The following is a 21,761-nucleotide window of genomic DNA, read 5'->3' on the forward strand; positions in this document are numbered from 1 at the left end:
CACCAGGCTATCAGCCCCGGTGGGCAGGGTTGCTGTGGGGGTGGCAGTGTGACACATATGCAGAAAATGCACACACAGGGAGACGTTGCCCGCCGTCATGCTGCTTAAACGTCTCCTCCTGCTGCAGAGGCGGGTGGAAGACAATACAGGGATGCCACTGAGACATGCAGTTGTGCACATGCAGCCCTTTCCTCTGACACACACATGCATATAATGTCGATGGCTGTGCCAGAGGCCTCATTAAGACTGCGAGGATGGATGGATGGTCATAAGGGCAAACAGTCAATACAGCTGTATGAAAAACAACACAAAACAAAAGGAGGAGCACAAGCGCTGTTTACACATTGTGTCTCTGACTATTTCTCATATACACTTTCCTCCATCATTCATACTTTATTAGGCAATGCATATGCAGAGGCGGATGTTGTATTAAAAAAAAAAGGAACAGATAAAGAGGAAGATGCACAAGTAACACGGCCACGGTGTTACATAAAAAGTTCACCGCTTCGCTCCTCTCACTGCGGCACTATGGTTTGCTCAGCTGCTGTGCTAAGAGTAATATCAAGCTCCTTCTTCTGTCATTTAATTAGCTCATCACAAGGACCCACGGTGCATTTTCAGTGTTCTTGCACATGCTTTTACTCCAATCATACGACTGAAAATTGGGGGCGGACACCTTTCAATAAATCAAATCACTTCCTCTGTAACACGCGAGCTCCTGTCACTCTGCGTCTCTTTTTTAGTGCTGAGTCGATTTCAGAGTTGCCATGCCAACAGATTGAGGGGATTCCTAATCCTGATCTGGGCCAGTGAGCGCGCACATACGCTTCAAATATGCAAACGTTGGACGCGGCGCGTGCAGGCTGCGTGACGTGGTGTTTCTCCCCTTCTAATCGCGGCACATCGGTTTTGTGTGCACGTCTCCCGGCAGATTGTGTGAATGGGAGCAGAGCCACCAGTTGATTGGGTGGTGATTCTTTAAATTCTTTCAGCAGCACTCCAACTATGAAAACCTGCAGGCGACATCAGCCGCCAACCCGAGGCGAGTTCGGCACCAAACAGACACACAAACACAGAGAAAAAAATACTCGGATCACCAGTGAAATTTGAAAACCTCTGTAGGAATCTGTATTTAATCTTGAATTTCTACATACATTCATCCATCTCTGGAACAGAGGATCAGACAGTACGTGTGAGTGTGTGCGTGTATGTAAGATAGACGTGGATGCAGGTTGGGGTGGGTTTTCCAGCTGCCTTCTGCACACCTGCATATTTATCATGTGCTTACAAAATGTGATGGAGGCACATAACATTGGGCCGAAAGACGATGATAGGGGGGAGAGGGTGTACACATGTGAAGGCATTAGTGTAGCATAAATGTGTAATCTTGCGCTGAAGTGTGTGACTGGTGGCTAAAAGAGGGCAGTTTAATTCTAGTAATTCAGTCATATTTTGAATGACAGCAGAAGGCGCACTGTCAGGTTAGTCTGTAAACATTCTGACATGAAATCTTACTGAAAACATATTCAGCTGCAATGACCTGCATAGGCCCCAATTAGAAAACCGACTAGGCTAAAAGTTCTCGAAATTTAGTTTGAGTGAAGCTGTTGTATGTTGTGAGTTTGTGTTCTCACATTGCGCAAGTTAACGTGTGACTGTCCGTCTGCATGAATGCTTACCTATATGTGCATACTGATATGCCTGCATATGCACTATGCATGTACAATATTGATACAAGTACGTGTATGTATGTGTGTATGTTTACACATACTTACAAATAGAACCACATACACATACATGTCATGATGCATGTTACAGGCATTTCTCCATCCCTGCTTGAACGTATGAGTGTGTGTGCTGCTTGTGAATGTGTGTGTGTCAGTCGCTGTCTTCTCTTTCATGGGCCTCAGCCAGGGAGCTCTCATCAATATTCTCCAGGCTCTCTGCCCGCTGGATGCTGAGCTCAGAGAGCGGGATGCTGGGCAATGTAGTCTGTTCTGGGTAAAGCCACGGCTTGAAGGCAGGGTTATGTCTCTGCTTCCACTCTGGATACTTCACACAGGCTTTGCAGATCTTCTTCATGGCCTGGAAAGAACAGACAACAACAAACAACAAAATAAACAACAACAACATGTGATTTATGAGAAATAATGGCAGTGATAGAAAGAAAGTATTTCCAGCAGAAAGCTTGGCCGACACGTATGCTTGATCAATATTCTATAAGGAAGAACAGGCTGAACTCAACAGAGATGAAAAATCCAGAGGACAGAAATAGCATCCATACAAAAATAGAGATGAAGATGGATGAGTGACAGGATAAAGGGAGACAGAAGGGAAGCTGTGAGAGATGGAGGAATCTATAGAGATAAAACATGGGCAAGGGTAAAAAGAGGGAGGAGATCTTGTTCAGAGCCACAAGAACAGAGAGTTTCTTTTTTCCAAATATCAGAACCAAACAAGGGAGCTTCACACATGTCTGATAGTACTTAATGTCAGAAACAACATGCCTGTATGTTTTTTAAGGGTAAAAAACACAGAGCAACGTGTCTCATAAAAAACAATGGTCCAGGAAGTTACAGCAGCACCCAGTGCATGGCAAGACAATCATCCAGAATATATCTGGATATCTTTGTAGCTGCAGAGACCAAAAAAATTAAAAGCTAAAAAGGCAAAAAGAAGCAATTGTGTATTTATTCAATGTACATCACTCAGCAATTTTTCTTTTAACTATTAGATAATCCTATGATTTGCATATATCTTCTTTGCTGCAACCACTCTCGCTTAAGAGCAGCTGCATGTTTTAATAAAAATATATCTACCAAAAAGGAAAGCAATACTATATAATGTAAGGCCTGCAGTATTTTGACAATGAATTGATTTTGCCTCTGTGCACCATCTCGGTGGATTTCAAATCAAAAATGATGAATCGGATCTGCACTTCAGCAGTATCTGAGAAAAGTGCCGACTTTCAGACTTTCAGCTTTAATTCAAGGTTAGCAAAAGTATTGCATTAACTGTTTCCTTTACTGCCACCACATTCAGCTGCTGCTTGTTGCCACTGAAGAATATCCCACGTCTGTTCTGTAAGGCTTCACAATCCATGCTACTGCTTCTGTCAGCAGTCAAGCACGCCCATGCCATAGCATATCAGTGGTTTGCACCTTGTTGTAAACTCTCTGTATTTACATTGTCCTTGACTTAGTTAGACGTTATGAAGCGGTTTTTCTTAACCATGTTGTTGAGCTGCTCAGTGCATTCCTTCTTTTTAAGAATTCAACAGATTGTTGATTCAGCCACTGGCACGGTTATCTCTTTGGACTTTATTTTGAGACCCTCAGTGTATAGCAACCAGCCAACACTTGGAAATAAATAGAGGTATTTTATTTGCTTAATTTGTCATGGAATAATGAGAAACAGCCCTCATCTGATCATAAATCTGCTCTTCGGTCAATTGTCTGATTATTTTTGAGGCTTTGAAAATGGAATCATACGTATGAAAGAATAAAAAAAAAAAACTGCACTTCAATCATGTCTTGATTGTTGGATTTAAAAGCCCCCGTGCTGGTGTATCAAAGGAAAACTGCAAAAAAAAAAAAAAGTGTTACTGTCCAAATCCCATATTGATATTCTGACCCTCTCTTAATATGAATAATTAGATCCATATTTTTTAAAAGCTTTGATAAAATGCAGACTATTGATTAAAGTCACAATGTGAAATGCTTTTTTTGACATATGGAAAGCAAATCTCTAAAAACTCTAAAATGCCTAATGTTTTTATTCACTGTCTTCACTAGATGCCTTCTTTCCCTGATATCATCTCTGAGGAATCCTCCATCACAGCATGCTCTCTAGAGAATCATTGCCCTATTTTAATAAACATATACAGCAGATGCCCTCAGACAAGCAGTAAACTATAAGGTCTGCGTATTTTCTCATGGTGACCGGCACTGTGCTGAGTGGAAGTGCAGATTATCACACAGTCAAACACACTCACAGGATCTTTGTTAATCTGCACATATTACTTACGCATGGAGCAAGGAAGTGGGAAGACTTGTTGACAACCCACTTGGGTAGCGAACCTGTAAAGAGAGTCGGGGTGAGCAAAGCATCATGGGTAAAAGTTGGAGTGTGACAGAGAGTCTGTTTTATTTCATATTACCAGGATCAAAGCAAGGCTTAGTAACTACTCACTGCGCCCGTATGGCTCTCTCTCATACATGCACACAAACACACACATTAGCAACGGATAAATAAAAAGAGTTACACAATCGGCACTTGCTTGTATGTGATCAGCAGTTAGAAAGTGAAGTAAATAGAGAATAAGAGGAGGAGATTAAATGCTAGACAAAAAAGCAGAGTGAAGAGTAGTGAGTGAGAGAGCACGCGAGAGAGGTGAGATAGACTATCCTTCATATGGTTGCTATGGTGACACATTTTGACATAAAGGCAGGGCAATGAATAATTCATAGAACGCAGAGTTAAATACCTGGGTGAGTGTTTTGCTCTTCCTGTGTGTGCTCTGTTTGATTTTGTCCTTGTGTGCTGAATACTTTTCTGTGTGTGTGTGTGTGTGTGTGTGTGTGTGTGTGTGTGTGTGTGTGTGTGTGTGTGTGTGTGTGTGTGTGTGTGTGAGACTGTGAGTGATAGTTACCTCGTGGATCCACCTGGGCCATGTAAGTGAGGGTACAGTTATTAGGTCCCTGGCTCTGGATCATGTAGCCAGTCTGAATGGAAACTGCACGTACCATGTCCTTTTTAGGTGGGTATTTCTGTGGAAACAGCACAGAGAGGCCAAAGTGTAAACAAACAGGACGAGGACCCCACTAGATTCTTTTTTTTTGTGAGATCTGTAGAAGGCAGAGTAGACATTCAAGAGCTTTGTGCTTTTAAGCTGCCAGTCAAACTGATTTTCAGCTTCATAGTCAGACTTCTGATGCAAATCCAGTCCACACCACTCTGTAAATAAAAAAAGCAAAGCTGCATGCAGCCCACTATTTCCCTTTTAGCTCCTTAGACTCTAACAGTATATCCAAGGTTATTATTAATGATTAGGGAGTCCACTACTGGTTAGTCTGCACTAATTAGGAGAGGGACACTGCAGAGCACTCAAGAAGAACAGACAGCCGCAGTCAGCTAAGACATCTGCTTTATTTTTTCTCTGCTATTTGACTCATATTTTTTGGCTTCTACACTTAACACACTACCTTGTATTGGCAGAAGAAATCTCTGCAATGTGAACTTTTGTAAATCATCTGCAGGTTTCTGGGATACAGAATTCTCATGCTCTGAGCTAATGTAATCTTCTTGATTTTTTTTAGACTTCACTAAATCTGAAACATTAATCACGACTAAGCCATGTGTTCAAAAACACCCAGCACACCAGGAAACTGATCATCTCAGGACTCGAGCACTTGATGAGCAATCAGCTGAACAACAACACGATAATTAAACTTTGGACAAAATTAATCATTTTTAATATATCACTATACGCTCGCCAACCACTTTATGTGGTACACTTCTTCAACTCTTCGTTAATACAAATATCAAATCAGCCAATCACATGGCAGCAAATCAGTGTAATTAGTCATGTAGACATAATCAAGACGACCAGCTGAAGTCCAAACTGAGCATCAGAAAGAGAGGTCTGAGTATTTCAGATACTGCTGCTCTGCTGAGATTTTTACCATACAAAACCATCTCTCAGGTTTACAGAGAACGCTGAGCAAAAATGCCATGTTGACGTCAGAGGTCACAGTGAAGTGGTCAGACTGCTTTGAACTGATCAATCAAATAAGCACTGGGTACAACCAAGGTATGCAGAAGAGCGTCTCTGAACGCACAACACATCAAACCTTAACGTAGATGGGATACTACTGCAGAAGACCTCACCAGGGACTATTCCTTTGTGACAGGGTTCTAGAGTGCGACCGATGTGGTTGCACATGAGACATAATTTTTCAGTGGTGCGACTACAAAAAAATCCTACTTCCAAGGTGCGACCAGCCTTTTGAGTAGAACTTCTTTCCCACTTCTTAACTTAACGAACTTTTTCGTTAAGTTAAGGCCTGATCCATCCAAAATTCATAGCCAGTGCTCTGACGGAGCCATCAGCCTCTCAGGTTATGTCTAACACTGGTCCGGAGACGGCATCAGGTAATGAGCCACATACGATCGACTTTGAGCCAGAGCCCACTGAAAGTAAAAGGGGGAAAGCGTATACATTTCGAAGAGAGCGGCTTGACCAGTTTCCCTGGCTAAGATACAGTAAAGCTGACAACATGTTGCACTGCATTTACTGTCGTGAGTGTGGGAAGACTATGGCCGGCAGTACCGCATTTGTGACAGGTGCTAATACGTTTCGAATTGAAACGCTGAAAAAGCACAGTGTATATAGAAAACACATTATATGCAGCAATAAATGCACTGCCAAAGTGTCCCCTCTCCCCACTGCCTTTCAGTGGGAGTGAAGAGAGGGGACTGCCGCTCTGATGACTTGTGTGCAGGCAGCAGCAAACAGGTCATCAGAAGAGGCCAAGATGATGATTAAGTTTAACATCGCCAACAATATTGCCAAAGAAGAAGTTCCGTTCACTAAGTTCAAGTCCGAAATAATTCTTCACAAGAAAAATGGCTTGAACGTAAACTCCACATACAGTAATGATGTCACATGTGCCCAGTTTATAGGTGTCATCCCAGACACATTGAAAAAAAAAAAGTGAAAAAATGAAAAAGGCCAAGTTACATGAGTTGGTCATCTGAGAGGCATGTGACTGCAATGGAGGATAGTCCATAAGATATCAAGCTGTTCGGATGTTCAGATTTTGAGATGTTCAGTTTGAAGCCTTTGAGGCACTTTTAATTTAGAGGGGTTTTTTTATTCAGTTATCTTGAGATGTTTTAAATTTAAATTTCAGCTTAGCTCAGCACTTTAAGCACAAGCACTTTTTCAGTAACTTATCTTTCTTATAGAAATGCGCTCCAAATAAAGAACTTTGTGTTGACAAGATTGTTAGTTAATCATTTACAAATCAATATTGTCTGCATGGACAGCACTTTTTTTTTTTTAGTGAACATGTAAAACTGCGGTGTTAAGCGATGTGGTTGAATAATTTGGATGCACCTAACGTTTGTGCTGGTACACCTAAGAAAAAAAGTTAGGCGCACCAGTGCAACCGTGGCAACCGTGGCTGCTTGCAGCAGGATAAAATACAAATACATGTCAAACAGGTTTCTTGAACATGACAATGAGTTCACTGTGCTCAAATGAAGAATTATGGCAGTTCTGCAAGCAAAAGTGGTTCCCCCAGAGTAGCAAAGTGTAACTAATGTAGTGGCCAGTGAGCGTATAATTAATCTCTATGCCAATATTCACACGGTAAATCAAATCTGGTTCAATTCAAGCTAAATATTATGAAGTGAACTATAATGCAAAATACTATGTCCTCGTGATGGAGACAGATGACAGGGATCACATGAGTCCTTAATTAGCTGCTGGGCACAAAGGATATAGTTACAATGAGAATGAGTCAGTGGATCAGTACTGTTGTGTCTGGATCTGTAACTCCACTGTGGAAAAAAAAATGGCTCAGCAAACAAAGCAGTCATTAGAAGCCATTAGAAGTTATTAAGCCTTTGCCATTATAAATATTTGCATAGGGTTTTCATGCAAATACATATCGGACTCTATAGCACTCAACACAATGGTACGCTTAACAGCAGCGCTAACCATAGTTACATGACAGATGGATTGCAAAAGCAGACTGTTAAAAAGCCTCGGAAATGTATGATTAAAGAACTGAAAATAATTCATGGCTCCTGTTATGATTGGTGAAAAAGCTGAACAGCGATTGTAGGATAAGAAACAGCATAAGTGAACCATGTCCCGCTGATGGATGCGCCAACACGCCACTCATAAGTTTCCCCTGAAGCCAAACTCCAGGAAGTCGAGCTCTCGAGTTTTTCCCATTATCAAGATCAGCCTTGGCTAACCACACACGTAAACCGACACACAATTTGTTGTGTTCAGAAGTTCAAATTGATGCAGGAATGCGGAAGGCGGGGTGGAAGTCAACAGCTCACGGTCATATGAGAGGCCTTATCCTTCTGCAAACACTGTACTGGTGAGCAAAAGTTAGAATGAAAAGCAGAGAGGAGACAAAAGAGTGAACAAGGACACCAGAGGACAGACAAAAGGAATAAAGACAAAAGACATGGGAACCCATGATACACACAAAAGGCTGACGGACACGAAGACAGTGAGAGCGACATCGCTGAAAGTGTTGAATTGTTGTTTTACTTTGTTTCACCTTCTCAAGGATTTGCTTCTTTTTCTTAGTCTTTTTAAGTTTTCTACACATTTTACAAGCCAGTCAATCAGATAAACCAGAAAACAAGTGGCAGGTTAATGAATGCAGGACACAACTAGCAACAGGTGATCAGTACAAACAGATATAAAGCCAACGAAAAGCTGAGGTTTCAGGCCAAACTGAAAGTTACTCACATCCTCTTAGTGTGCTCGAATCAACTGATGGTTTTTACAGCTTTATAGTATCTAGATTATTCAAGTGCATTCAAAGGCATGCTCGGAAAAGCTGAGCTTAAAACACAATATGTTCTTCTATCATCTATCATTGTTTCAGGTGAAAGCATCAGGGGCAGACAATATGATAGAGCATGGTCTTTGGAAAGGTGCTAAGCTAAACTGTTGCTGTCTAAGTAAAGAGAGCAATAGAGCGTGTGGTAGGGGAAGTACTTCTGGAGACTGGATCGCGTTCCTGTTTTCTGAGCTGAGCAACTTCCAGCAACATGGCACTGGGATGCATTTTATGAAGTCTGCAAGCAGACAGAAAGGCTTTTAGGAAAGTAGGTGTCATGTTTTTGTTTTTTTGAACACAAAAATGAAATACAACAGTTGTTGCAGGTACTTGTTCATGTGAAAATCAGCAGGAAGCGCGTGTTATCAACCTCTCTGGGACCGACTGCAGTCAGATTATTTTGTGCTCTAAATTAAGCCTCCATTTTCCCGGATAGATTTCATACTCAGTGGCAGACAAAGCTACGCTGTGAAAGTGCAGCTCATAAGGAACCAATTTAAATGCAGAAAACTTGTCTATTGCTACTTTAAATCACCGACACAGAGCGGTGAAATGTTCCCTTAGAAAAAAAAACGGGACCTGTTCAACTTGCTAAAGAGGACCACTTCATTTCAGCTCGCCAATATAAAGCACTGTGCAAAAGCCTCAAGTCACTCCTCATTTCAGAGGTTTTTATTTGGCTGCTTTTTCACTCATCAGTTCAATCCTTGTACCTGACCATTTTTGGAGGAATGGTTCTTTTTGTTGTTGTTTATTGAGCCACTTAACACTTATTGAGCCTATAAATCACTCACATAACTCAAGGGATGACCCTGTATTGTGTCTACTCATAACAAGAAGAAAAAAAGAAAAAGAAGAGCTTTGAACTTCCTTAAAGAAAGCCTGAGGAACTATTCCTCAGAGCTGCTTAAAGAAATTGAAAGAAAGCTCGCGTACAAGAGTTCAGGCTGTGTGGAAGAATTAAAGCGGTTCTAAATATTGATGTTCACGCTCATTAGAACACTACAAACTCTGCTTTCGCCTTATACACTTTATTTCTGTCAATAGAAAATTGTACTTAGGAGTCAGTATAATCTTTTAATAATATAAGTTTGCATATGATAGAATACCTCTTTATGACTCAGACTGTTGTTTATAGTTCACTGTGACCCGTTATGCAGGGAAGGAGCAGTACCTGCTAGATAAGAGCTTAACAAGCCGTTTCACTTCGTGCCAGGTAGAGAAGCCTCTCCTGGCACACGCACACAATGCAAGATGACTCAAGACTTTTGCACAGCAGTATTCACCCAGTTCATACTGAGATATGTTCCCATTAGCATTCCTTTTTATCTTTACTTACGGCATGTTTGATAGAGTAGTTCATGATGATGTAATCTTTTCCTATTGGCAGCCAGGAGCGGAGCGTGATGACGTCACGGTTCCGAAGGGGCTTTGGGCACTTCCCTGTAAACAAACAAGAGAAGTCAGGTGAACAAAACATCACAGAACAATCTGTACCTGAAGGCAATTTACATGCGTTTACATGCGATGGTGCAACATACATGAGTAGTAACCAACGTCCGCATTGACCGTAAGCTTCCCAATATCGAAGGTCTCAATGACATTTGTGTCCCACTTCTTTCTGTATTCAATGTCATGGAGAACGTCATACATGGTCTCAGCTGACACATCCTTGCACAACATCCGACACTGAGAGAGGAAGAAGGACAGAAAGAGAAACAGAGGCTTCAATTTTAGGCAACAAAGGTAAATCCACAATGATATTACAGATTTGAGTCACACACAAAGTTCCACACAGCTTATTCAAACTGTATTTAAAATACATAACTCTATGGCACCAGTATTGTACTTCTCTGAATTCATCGCTCTGGGTCTAATGCAAACTATGAGGTAGGAAAATCCATTAGAGTTTAATGAAGCTGCTCAGCATAAATTCAAAGTGAAGTAGTATACCACTGTTGAGGAGAGCTCAGGCCTAGTGATGCCAAGAAAGGTAAGTGAGACACAAAAACAAAAAGCCAGTGAACACATCACAGACTCAAATACCTGGAAATTAAACATATGCACATATGCACACACTCACTGCACCCATGTGGACCCCACACGTGAAAGAAACACGAATGGCAACTGATGTGTAAATGATTAGACATCAGATGGTTGGAGAGCGTCAGTATTGGAGAGCAGAAATGGGAACTGTGTGTGTGTGTGTGTGTGTGTGTGTGTGTGTGTGTGTGTGTGTGTGTGTGTGTGTGTGTGGCAGAGAGACAATCAGTACAGACAGGCCACTGACCATAGATGAGTCATTACCGAGACCCAAGCTCTTAAATGGAAAACACATTCACCACAAGACAGAGATGGAGAGACTTATGTCAAAGGGTTGTTGCTTTTTTTCAAGAGTGCAGCAGTAGCAAGAGCTCTGAATGCCACCTTTTTTCAAATCTTTTTGTGGTTCTGTCTGAAACAAATGACGTGTGAAGTCACGTGTGCACTAGAGCACCAGCTTTTAGACTAAAACAACCTTCCTCATATCAGTTATGCTATGCACACTGAATAGAAGTGTAAAACTTACTGCGTGGCCACGTTATGCTACAGAAAGACCATCTGCAGGTAGAGCTGCTTTTTCCTGATGGTTTCTCTCGTTTTCTGTTGTGCATATTCCTTTCAGACGTTTCATGTTGATAGCTAAGACTGACTTACAAAAACTAGGAAGTTTTTATTGCACTTAAAGCAACGTAACACATTGCTGTCACCTCGAGGAGGCTGCTGGTGGTTAGTGGAGTCTGTTTGCTTCTTTGCTTCACTTCATGTGTACCCCAGAGGGGAGACACACAGTGAGTTAATGAGCAGGAAAACAGCAGTAGAGAGTCTAGCTAAAATGAAACAACTGCACATAAATGCACGGCTTCGGCGGAGGAGGTAAAGTTGGTCATCTACTAATCAGAACATCAGTAGTTTAATCTCCAGCTTCTCTAGTTTGCATGCCCGAGTATCCTCGGGCAAGATACTGAACAACGGGTTGTCTCCAATGCGTCCATTGTGTGTGAATGACTAAAAGCACTTAGGTATTGAAAACAGTGCTTGTATGACTGGGTTTGTAGTACGAATGTGTTTTGAGAGTTATATATATAAGTACCAGTCCACAAACCTATTAAATAATATATTGTGGTGACGCATTGGTTCAATGGTTGAATGTGTTCTTTTGTCTGAAACAAAGAACGTTGTTCCTCTGTGAGAAAGAAGGTCATAGGTTAAAATCCACATGCAAACTCCACACAAGAGTTTGTGTTCTCCCCGTGTCTGTGTGGGTTCTCTCCTGGTTCCCCAGGTTCCTCCAACAGTCCAAAGACATCAATATTAGGTTCTTAAGTGATTCTAAACTGGCTGTAGAAGTGAATGATTTTCAGTTTCTATGTGTTAGCCCTGCAACAGACTGGCAACCTGTTCAAGTTATAGGCTATAATGGATGGATGAATGGATGGAGCCCCGTACAAGTTATAGGCAAAAAAACTAGGAGTGGTGCTTCCATTAATACCACAGCTGGTTGATTGTTTGCATAGCATGTCACAGCTTATTAATGAAACCATAGAGACTCCTGGCTATGTTTGGCATAGACGGCAATACACTCAAGGTAAGCCCTTGAGTAACAGTGTTGCCAAAGTTACAATTGCCAGGAGAAACTAGTCTCAATAATAACAAGGTGAAAGGCAAGTGGTAGAGGCATGTCGAGTTATAAAGCATAAGAGACACAAAGGCAATGAGGGAAAAAAGAACCCAGCACTTGATTGAGAGCAAATTAGAAAGAAATGGACCAAGGGAAGTTGTCTGCCCCAGATAAATTTTAACTCCTGTTATAAATCAGTCCAGACAGTTAAAAGCTCCGCCTAGCCTATCTTCCATCACTGCTTCCCTTCAGGCTTCATTTAGGAAAATCATCATAGACTGTATCCCACATTTGTCTGTAAACCTGTTTTAAACTCGAGGTCTCCTCTTATAACTATTTGAAATTCAAAATGGTCCGCACTGGTCTGATACATGGACAAGTCACCAGGCCCAACAAAGAAAAACAGACATTCATACATAAAGCCAGGTTAGAATCACTAATTACATGCATTTGGACTGTGGGAGGAGGCCATAGTGCTCAGAGAGAAACCACACTGGCACAGGAATAACATTCAAATGCCACACAGAAGCCCAGAGCGTCTTGACTGAGAGGCAATGATGCTTATTGCTCTGTTGGAAGCGTCATGAGGATATCTTTTAATTACATGTGCACACAACCTGGCAGGTGTATATCATTAGAGTTTTTCCATCAACTAAAATATTGGTGAGTTGCAATTTTTACTCCTAGAGGACAAGTCAGGGAATTAAGACATACTTTTGGAAAGTTACCATCAAATTTTGCCAATTATTTTGGCACACAACCCACTTGCTCGAAAATGTTTGTTTACCAGCTCCAGATTGGAGCCTTTATAGCTTTATATTTCATATTTCTGTATAGTTTTCATATTTAGATCCTGTTCATAGCCCGTACATAGTTTGTACACTCACTACAGCCTGTACATACTTATAGTTATAGCATATTCATAACATACCTTCATACCGTGTACATTGCAACATACCAATAATAGACCCATATTTAGTACCCTCATACCTATAACAGACCCATTTCTGTAATATATCTATATATCTATATTATTGCTAATATATATTTTGTAATATATCTATATTGTGGCTAAAGCACTTTCTGGATGGATGCAAACTGCTTTTCGTTGCCTTGTACTTGTGACATGTGCAATGACAATAAAGTTGAATTCTATCATAATTCTATTCTATCAGCTTTAGCTGTAGCTCTCACACAGGAACACAGTCTCACACGACTCCACAACAGTCACACTGTGCAACAAAGGAAACTGTAAATGCTAAATTGTAATGACATTCCTAGAAACAGAACCCTCGGTGAGATCGAGGAAATGCAGACTGAGTGCAGAGAGCAGGTCAATCCAGACTGAAAGCTGATGAAATAGAAAAAAACAAACAAAAAAACCCCAGGAAGGTTGTGCAAGCACATTAGTGTTACTATTGTAACCTTATTGTTAGCCTAATCAAGAAATAAGTCATTTCATACTTCACATGAGTGGCAGATTGCTAGTTCACTTAAGCAACAAACGGCAAGCAAAGTTCAGAAGAACTGAGGAAAAATAGCACCTAGCTGTGTTTCGCAAAGAGCACAAAAAACGCTCTTCAGCTAAAGTAGTGGGTGTGTCACTGGACAAGTAGATCCCAACCAATTGGATATTCACTATCAGTATCCGTATTTATCCACTGGTTTGTCCACCAGAGGACACTCTGCAACTTCTTTGTTGGATCAACTAGACCAGTTTCTCAAACTCCAGTCTTCGAGGGCCGCTGTCCTGAATCAACTTCTATAGAGTGTTGCTAATGACCTACTAATTGTATTCAGATGTGTTACAACAGGGACACATGGCAAAGTTTCAGGACAGCCGCCCTCGAGGACTGGAGTTTGAGACCTCTGAACTAGAGGGTAAAAAAAGTAAAAAATAAATAACTAAAAAACATTTTGTGTGTCAAAAAACAAGCTCTGACATTAAAATCCTGCTTGTAACCATAGCAATAATCCTCTATATATCACAGCATGACACTCTGAAAGATAATGTCCTATTTATGGTGTATTGCTGTTCGAACCATTTTTATTTTAAATGCATTAAATCAACTCGTGAGTGAGATGTTTTACACTGCATCACTACTCACAAGGATATGAACTAATTTTCCAAGAGGGAAGTCTGTCACATTACAAGGCACATCTTAATGCCTGTAAACGTAATTAGGGACTGTAAAGTCATCTGTTATCGCTGTCTGAAAGACAATAGTTAAAACCCTTATGAGTATTCTGTTGTTGTATTCAAGATTAGTGAGATAGATTATGTAGGCACAATGCAATTCTGATTTATTTTAACAGTGTAGTCAAGGAGGCATTACACATTTATTACCAAAATAAAAACTAGACAAAAGACAAACGCCTCCTTTCCACCGGTTTGGTGCTGGAACCGAGTCGGTGCAGGTCACAAAAGACCAGAGAGAATAACAGATGTCTTGTGTCCACAGGCAAACTGAAACAGGAGAAGCAGGAAGAAGGAAAAACAAAATGAAAAGTCAAAGGGGGAAAGCTGCAGGGAGCAAGACATTCAGCACAGAATGAAGACATACAGCCAGCTACGTACACGTGTGTGTAATTCTATTACAAACTAATTCAGTAAACTCGATAGATGAAGCAAAGAGCGCAGGATAGAGGGGGTGAAACAGAGTTCAGAAAGATAAAATAGACATTGCGGAGACAAGTAGGCATAGGTGGACAAACAATAGGTGTGTGCAGATGGCAGTCTTTTCAGTATGTTTGTCCACAGGGTCCCCTCTCTGCCTACTCATAACACCCAGTGACCTGCGATCCCTGCACATCCAGCCCACTCCCTCTACTTTTCCTTCTCTCTCTTATTCCCTGTCCCACCCACTCTTCTTCTCTTCTTGCCACCCTCTCCCTCTCCTCTTCTAATCTGTCATCTCCCATCATTTGTTCCTCTGGGTGCTGATACATGAAAGTAAATTTGAAAAAAAAAAAAGAAGAAGAAGAAGAAGAATAAAAACAGAAGGGGAGTGACTCAGAGCTGGGCTTCCCTCTTCCTCAGCATGAGAGAAGGCAAACCCTGGGAGTATGTTTGTGTGTCTCTGTGAGTGTGTGTCGATGTAGGCAGGAGGATGACCCATTCACAGTAAATAAAAACTACCCACATTTTAATGCCCACACACTGAGTGTTGTATGTGAAGTCGCGTGCTGATCGATGATATTAAATTGCTGGTTAGAATGAGCACAGGCATGACTGAACTGTGAGGTGATCACTGATTAATATGGTAGGGGCAATGATGACGATGATGATGAGGCTAATGATAATCGGGGCACTAATGATGATGATCGCCAGCCTGTTCCCCTTCTCTCACTCAAATGGGCATATATCTATCTTTGTTGCTTTTTAAAGCTACACACAAGACAGGCAGAGAGCTTATATTAGAGATGCACTATAAACAGAACAGCTGTAAGTACCACACTGACTCACAACTGCATTTGTAATGACATAATTGTATATACAGTACATTTGCAGGGTGGAAGATTGGGTATGTGAGAGTGAAACAAAAGGGGAGATGAGACAGTGGTGCACAATGCAAAACCCCCAGCTTTTGTCATATTTACATAAAGATAAAGTGCCAACTACAGATAGAAGCCCCACCCAAACTTCAAACATGTGTGCGTGCACTTTCCACTTCTCGCTGTTTGCAGTCTGCAACTGTCAAGATAAAACACACCTGCCTGATGTCAGGGAGAAACGCCTGAATAAGCAGATCCCTACCCTCTGCACACAGGATATACCCTGAGGAATTACGCAGGAGAATGAGGCGGCTTTATAGGCTCTTGATTGGCCTGTACACTACACACACACAAACACACAAACACAAAGAAGCTTGCTAATAGGTAAGAAGATGGATAGAGGGGGCTGGGAAAAGCCCTGTGCTTTTGCAGCTCCTGCACATGTTGATAACACCTCTATGTACACACGCACATATGCACACAAGCTAACAAGACTTTATTTAACAAAGTAAACACCGAGTGGCTCGCTGACTCTCTTCAGACCTGGATACAATAGCAGGACACACACATATAAAGCGGAGGATGGGTTTTATTTGTATTGTTCTATATGTAGTCAGTTCTGGTCAGATTAGCAAGCTGGAAGGGTTAAAAAGTGGAAAGGACCTTCCTGAGATTTCGGGCCGTGAGGCCAAACATTTCTGTGTGTGTGTGTGTGTGTGTGTGTGTGTGTGTGTGTGTGTGTGTGTGTGTGTGTGTGTGTGTGTGTCAGACAGTGAAAATGCTAAAAGAGGTTTTTAAGCCTGATAAGCACTAAATTAACAGTCAGTCAGGTCTCCTGGCAGCATCTGCAGCTCTAAGATGAAGTAACAGTACGCACTGGCAAAGCTGTGGGCTCCAAGTGAAAGTGTGAATTTTCAATTTCTTTATTTGCAGTTTACACTTGGGTGCAGGTCTCAATCAAACTGCTCCCTGCTAGCTTCTACTAAACTTCTACTTTCGAGCTTGAATGTGTGGAAATACAATCATTTGCTGAAGAGAGAACTGGGTGTTTTGCCACAAGTGTGCTGTGAGAACACTGTTTAAATTAATTCCCCCCCTTCTCTGATTCCCACAACATAAACAAAGCATTATTAACGACTGCGGTCAGTCATTGTTAGACTCGGGTACACGGCAGATTCTCAGAGGCCGTCCTAATAATGCCTCCACGTCAACTCCCAGGACAAACGCTCACACTTGACGAAAACTGCCACGTCTGCTGTTTGAGCTGATAACAGAGTTTGCTCACAGTTTCACATGGAGCTCACGTTACCTTACCTAAACAACTAACCAGGAACCACTAGATTTTTCCACCTGGGACACAGTGTCCTATTAATGTAAACCGATCCTCTTCAGAGGACTGGAGGGCGATTTAGTTAAATGAGAATTACACACACAAAACACACAAAAGGTGATCAGAAAGACTGACAATGGATTTAGAAGCAGCAAGCAGCTCACACTGAAGGTAATTATTGAACCGATGGCCAAACAAACTGATCAATCCTGTCTGTTTGCCCATGACCTAACCGACTGCTCTCCTACTATTGTCAGCAGCTCTATTTGAGCGTGCGCTTTTGCAGACTTTCATTTGTTTTGAATGGATGACAAACTGTGTAGACTCAGCACTCTACATAATACGCTTTTGCACAGTGGCTTGAAAATAGTTTCGCTGGCAAAAGGCGACATGTCTCCAGAGAACTAAGCCTGCCTCCTGAGATTTCATCCAGCTCTCACTTCTCTTTAGTGCAGGACTTTTGTTTGTTTGTTTGTTTGTTTACTGTGGGCATCAGGCATCAATTCAATCCATTACCTAAAACAGGATGTGGTTACTACAATGCATTTTTTTTAAAAAGTTCTTGTCTTTACCTCCAAGCCCTCTACCCAGACTGCTACAGTCATATTGGGCCATTTATTAAAAATGATTTGCTTACTGGCTTTACAAGGAGCAACACAGAGAGTGCTTTCTCATTTCAAATGTGTTTCTGGGATGTTTGGAGAGCGAAGCTGCAATAAGAGAACGCAGCAGAGAGCAATGCTTAAAGGACGTCAGCAACTTAAATCATATGGGAATTTAGATGGGAGCACTTCCCTGCCAACTGGATTATGCAGCAGGGTTTTCTATCGCTCCCCTTCCCCTCTGTCTTTGTACTGTTGCCACATGACCACATCCACACCACTTTCCATTATTCCCCACCAGTACCTGATGCCCAATAGAAGCGCACAAAAAGTTCTATTCATACCTGTGTGGTTAAATTGTCTCACCTTAATTTTGTGGATGGACTTCCCCTCCTCCAGAGACTGGGCCCACACAGTGACGACCCCTTTGTTGTAGGTCATATTCCAGCCCTCTTCGCACAGACATTCGGCCTTGAAGCTGGCAAACGCCTGGTCGTCCGGGATTGTCACAGTCTGTCCAGACATGGCTTCTTGTTACCGCGAGGAGTTGATAGGAGAGCGAGGGATGTGGTGGGATGCGTGGGGATGAGGACTACAGAGGAGACACGGTGAGCTGGGGAAGCCGGGAGTCGAGTTTCCCTCCTCTTCTTCTTCTGTGGGAATAACTTGTCTAATTCAATTTCCTCCTTGCAACAAGCTTTTGTAGCCGGCTGCAGCGCGTCTTGTGATGGTCTGCGCGCGTGCTTGTGTGTGTGAGTCTGTGTGCGCGCGCTTTCAGGGTCCAATAACCGCAATCCACCCTGCACAAACTAATGTAGCAGAGGTGCAGGCAGAGAGAACAGGTGAGCTGGAAACAGCTGGGGAGGGGGAAAGGCAAAGAAGTGCGTAAAATGAGATGGGCGGATCAGATCAGAGCTCTGAGCCGCGGTTTAATAAGTTTCTGTCCGCTCCAGCAGCCCTCTCAAACAGCCGCTCTTCAAGCAAACCATATGTTTCTGTGTTTCCGCCTGTCACTCCCCGTTTCTGTCTCTTACCTTCTGCTTCCACCTCCCCTCTCTTGCCCTCTGCGCGTCTCTACGCCTCTCTCTCTCTCTCAGTTGTTGTTTTTTAAGGGTTTATAACAAGCTGATTTCCAGAACATCTCCATCGCTGCGTCGCCGCTGTGGCAGGTGGTAAAGGGGATGCGGTGAGAAATATGAGGAAGAGGAGGAGGAGGAGAGGTTGGGCGGTGGGAGGAGGAGGAGAGTCGGACTGCACAGGCAGGAGACCAGCCACAGCCACCGTGAAAGCTCCTCCCTTTGTTGCCTTCAGCTGCTGCTCGTAAAGCTCACAGCTCTGCATTATTTTAACGGGAAGACTACAAAGGCAAGAAAGATATTTACGCCTCTGAGTATAAATTACAAACAAATACTTTGAAAATGTTTTTGCATAACGGTTAAACTGGTCCAGGAAACAAACAAAGCATAAGACAAAGAAAAACGGCGATCAAAGCCTAAAGCTTTGATTTGTGGCATTTTTCATTAAACAAACTCTGCTTAAATGGAAATTTAGTAACTATAAATGCATTTTATTACTGATTTTCTGGTATGTCTTATAGGCAGAGCTGCAGACTTAATCAGACCATCGAAGTCATTTTAATCTATAAGTTATCATCTGTAATAAATATGTCATATTCCGTAACACACCAGCTGATTTGGTAAAATGGGGAAATGAAGGAAAACAGAACTCCGTGAACAGCACTTTGTGGAAACTGTATTTGCTTTTTAGCCACATCTGTGTTTGATATCAAATACTAAGCAGACTGTACAGGCTGACCAGGGCGACCAGACCCCAACAAACTAGCACTGTGGTGCAAAGTGTTCCTTTACAGTCCGGGGTTATCTTGTCCTTCATATATTTAAATGAAACGTTTCCAAATCAAGTAAATATGAGAATAATAACAGGAAGCTGAATTTTGTTCCCTATATGATTTCATGCATTAGTCTTTATACACACACACACACACACACACACACACACACACACACACACACACACACACAGTCACTTCACACCGCATTGAAATGGAAAAAACTATCGACTTCCCACCATGTACACCACCATGTTGACTTGTGACTTTCTGGTAACTTGTAACTTTCACTGGACAGCCGAGCCGTCGCTTGACTGCAATATTGCATTAGTTAAAAGCCAGCCATGTCCTGCAGAGCCAGTCAAAATGTGGAACATTGTCTCAAGATGTTGGAAAGGACGACGAGGAATAAAAAAGGCCAAGTTATTACCTTGTGTTATTACCTCATGAAGGTTGTTTCTCCCTCTTTTTAAAATTACTACAGTATTTGAATGCAATCAGCGTTATCGCGTCACACTATTTTTGAAAACTACGGTTCACGAAACAGCGGGAGCGCGCATGGCAGTTTTGGCTGACGTGTTACGTAGCGGGGAATTTTCACCTGACAGCTGTGCACGTTAAAAGGGTCTTTACGAACACGGACTGAAATAACAGGGTTAAACGTCCAATCGTGTGTAGTTTTCAGAGTGTTTTCAGAGATATACTTGCTTTTTTCAGCCTTTATCTCTCTGATTTTCTCTTTCATTCTTCTTTCTTTTGTTACAGGGTGTAAGTCCATTACTGTCCTCTTCCAGTTTGATCTGTGGGTGTTTTGAGATATTTTGAGACAATAAATAACGTTAACCTCGTTTTTTTTTCTATGTTCTGCTTTCCGTCTTTCACTCTGCCTTGCTCTAGATGGCTGAAATCCTTATTTGTAGTCATAGTAAAAAAAATTACCATAAAAACAATCTGTTTCTTAGCAGGTCTTAAAATGAGATAAATACAACGTCAGATGAACTACATATTACATACATATATCACATGTTATCATGTGCAACACTGATATGCTACACCATGTCATTATTTATTTTACAAAGCTATGCCAAAATGCAGTTTACAGTGTGTTGAAAACTAAAAAAAAAAAGTACACCCTTATTGCTTTAATGGGAATTTAGAAGATATGTTGCAGCCAGGTGCTACTAATCAAATGCGCTTGATCAAGAGGTGTTCACAACAGCAAGTGTGCGCACCTCTGTAAAAGTAGCTTTGTCAGCTTGCAGGTCTGAAAGCTGTTTGTTAACACAATACCAACTAGAAAAGACATCAACAATCATCTTTGAGAAGAAATGGTTGCTTCCCATCAATCTAGGAAAGGTTATGAGGCCATAATGAGGCCGAACAATTAGAAGCCCATCATTTTACAGAGAGACAGATGATTGTCAAGTGGAAAACATTCAGTGCAGTTGCTAAACTTCTCAGTAGAGAACATCCCAGCAAATATGCCCAAAGATCAAACTGTGCAATGCTCAGGAAAACTGCACAAAACTCAAGAGCTACGTCTCAGACTCTTCAGGCCTCCGCTAGCATGTTACATGCTAATGTTCAGTACAATTAGAAAGGACCATCCACAGGAAATCCACAGGATCTGGGCACATTGCAATCACTGAAACAACCATGAACTGTGTACCAAAGTATTTTTGAATCAAATGTGAAGCCATCTGCCTGACAGATAAAGCTTGGCTCAAATTGGGTACACACAACCTCAGACGAACAACAACATAACAGATTAAATAATGATCTCAAACACATTCTGCTGCAAATCTGCAACCAAATGGCTAGGTGAAAAGATAAATGTAAAAAAATAACCAAGGTGTTGCAACGGCCCAGTCGACGTCTAGACCTCAACCAGATTGAAATGCTGCAGTTGGACCAATGTCTGCAAACCCTCAGTGAAGTGAAGCAACGTTGTAAAGTGGAGGGGGCCAACATCCTTATCAACAGTGATGTAAGAACCTGATAAAGTTATTGCTGCTTCTACAAGCTACTGAATCATGGGGTGTTCTTAGTTTCCACACACTTTGTGGTTCATCTGAGGCCATAAAGACCCACTAAGAACCAGATCATTTCTATTATGTTCTTATATGTCAAACCCTAGAAATGAGAGAATATGTACTTTTTTCCTTTAATGGTTTCCATTTCAATTGTGAGCTGTGACCTCCAGAAACAGTTGAGCAAAATGAGACTTTCC

At 41.7% G+C, this 21,761-nt stretch overlaps 1 protein-coding gene across 2 annotated transcripts; it reads right to left on the reverse strand.

Moving 5' to 3' along the window:
• Window positions 1-1,100: 1,100 nt before the first annotated feature.
• On the reverse strand, window positions 1,101-18,969 carry stard10 (StAR related lipid transfer domain containing 10). 2 transcript variants are annotated; one of them, XM_082502055.1, is made up of 7 exons: window positions 18,717-18,969; window positions 18,049-18,539; window positions 10,136-10,283; window positions 9,934-10,037; window positions 4,652-4,769; window positions 4,027-4,079; window positions 1,101-2,085 (listed from the first exon to the last, which is right to left on the reverse strand). In XM_082502055.1, the coding sequence occupies exons 2-7, from the start codon at window positions 18,205-18,207 to the stop codon at window positions 1,879-1,881; spliced, it is 789 nt and encodes a 262-aa protein (XP_082358181.1). In that variant the 5' UTR covers window positions 18,208-18,539; window positions 18,717-18,969; the 3' UTR covers window positions 1,101-1,878. The 2 variants fall into 2 exon arrangements, with proteins under 2 accessions (XP_082358181.1, XP_082358180.1); XM_082502054.1 differs by having other exon boundaries at window positions 18,049-18,969.
• Window positions 18,970-21,761: the final 2,792 nt, after the last annotated feature.

The sequence above is a fragment of the Aulonocara stuartgranti genome, assembly GCF_965226115.1.
Source record: "Aulonocara stuartgranti genome assembly, chromosome: 14".
Classification (NCBI taxonomy): domain Eukaryota; kingdom Metazoa; phylum Chordata; class Actinopteri; order Cichliformes; family Cichlidae; genus Aulonocara; species Aulonocara stuartgranti.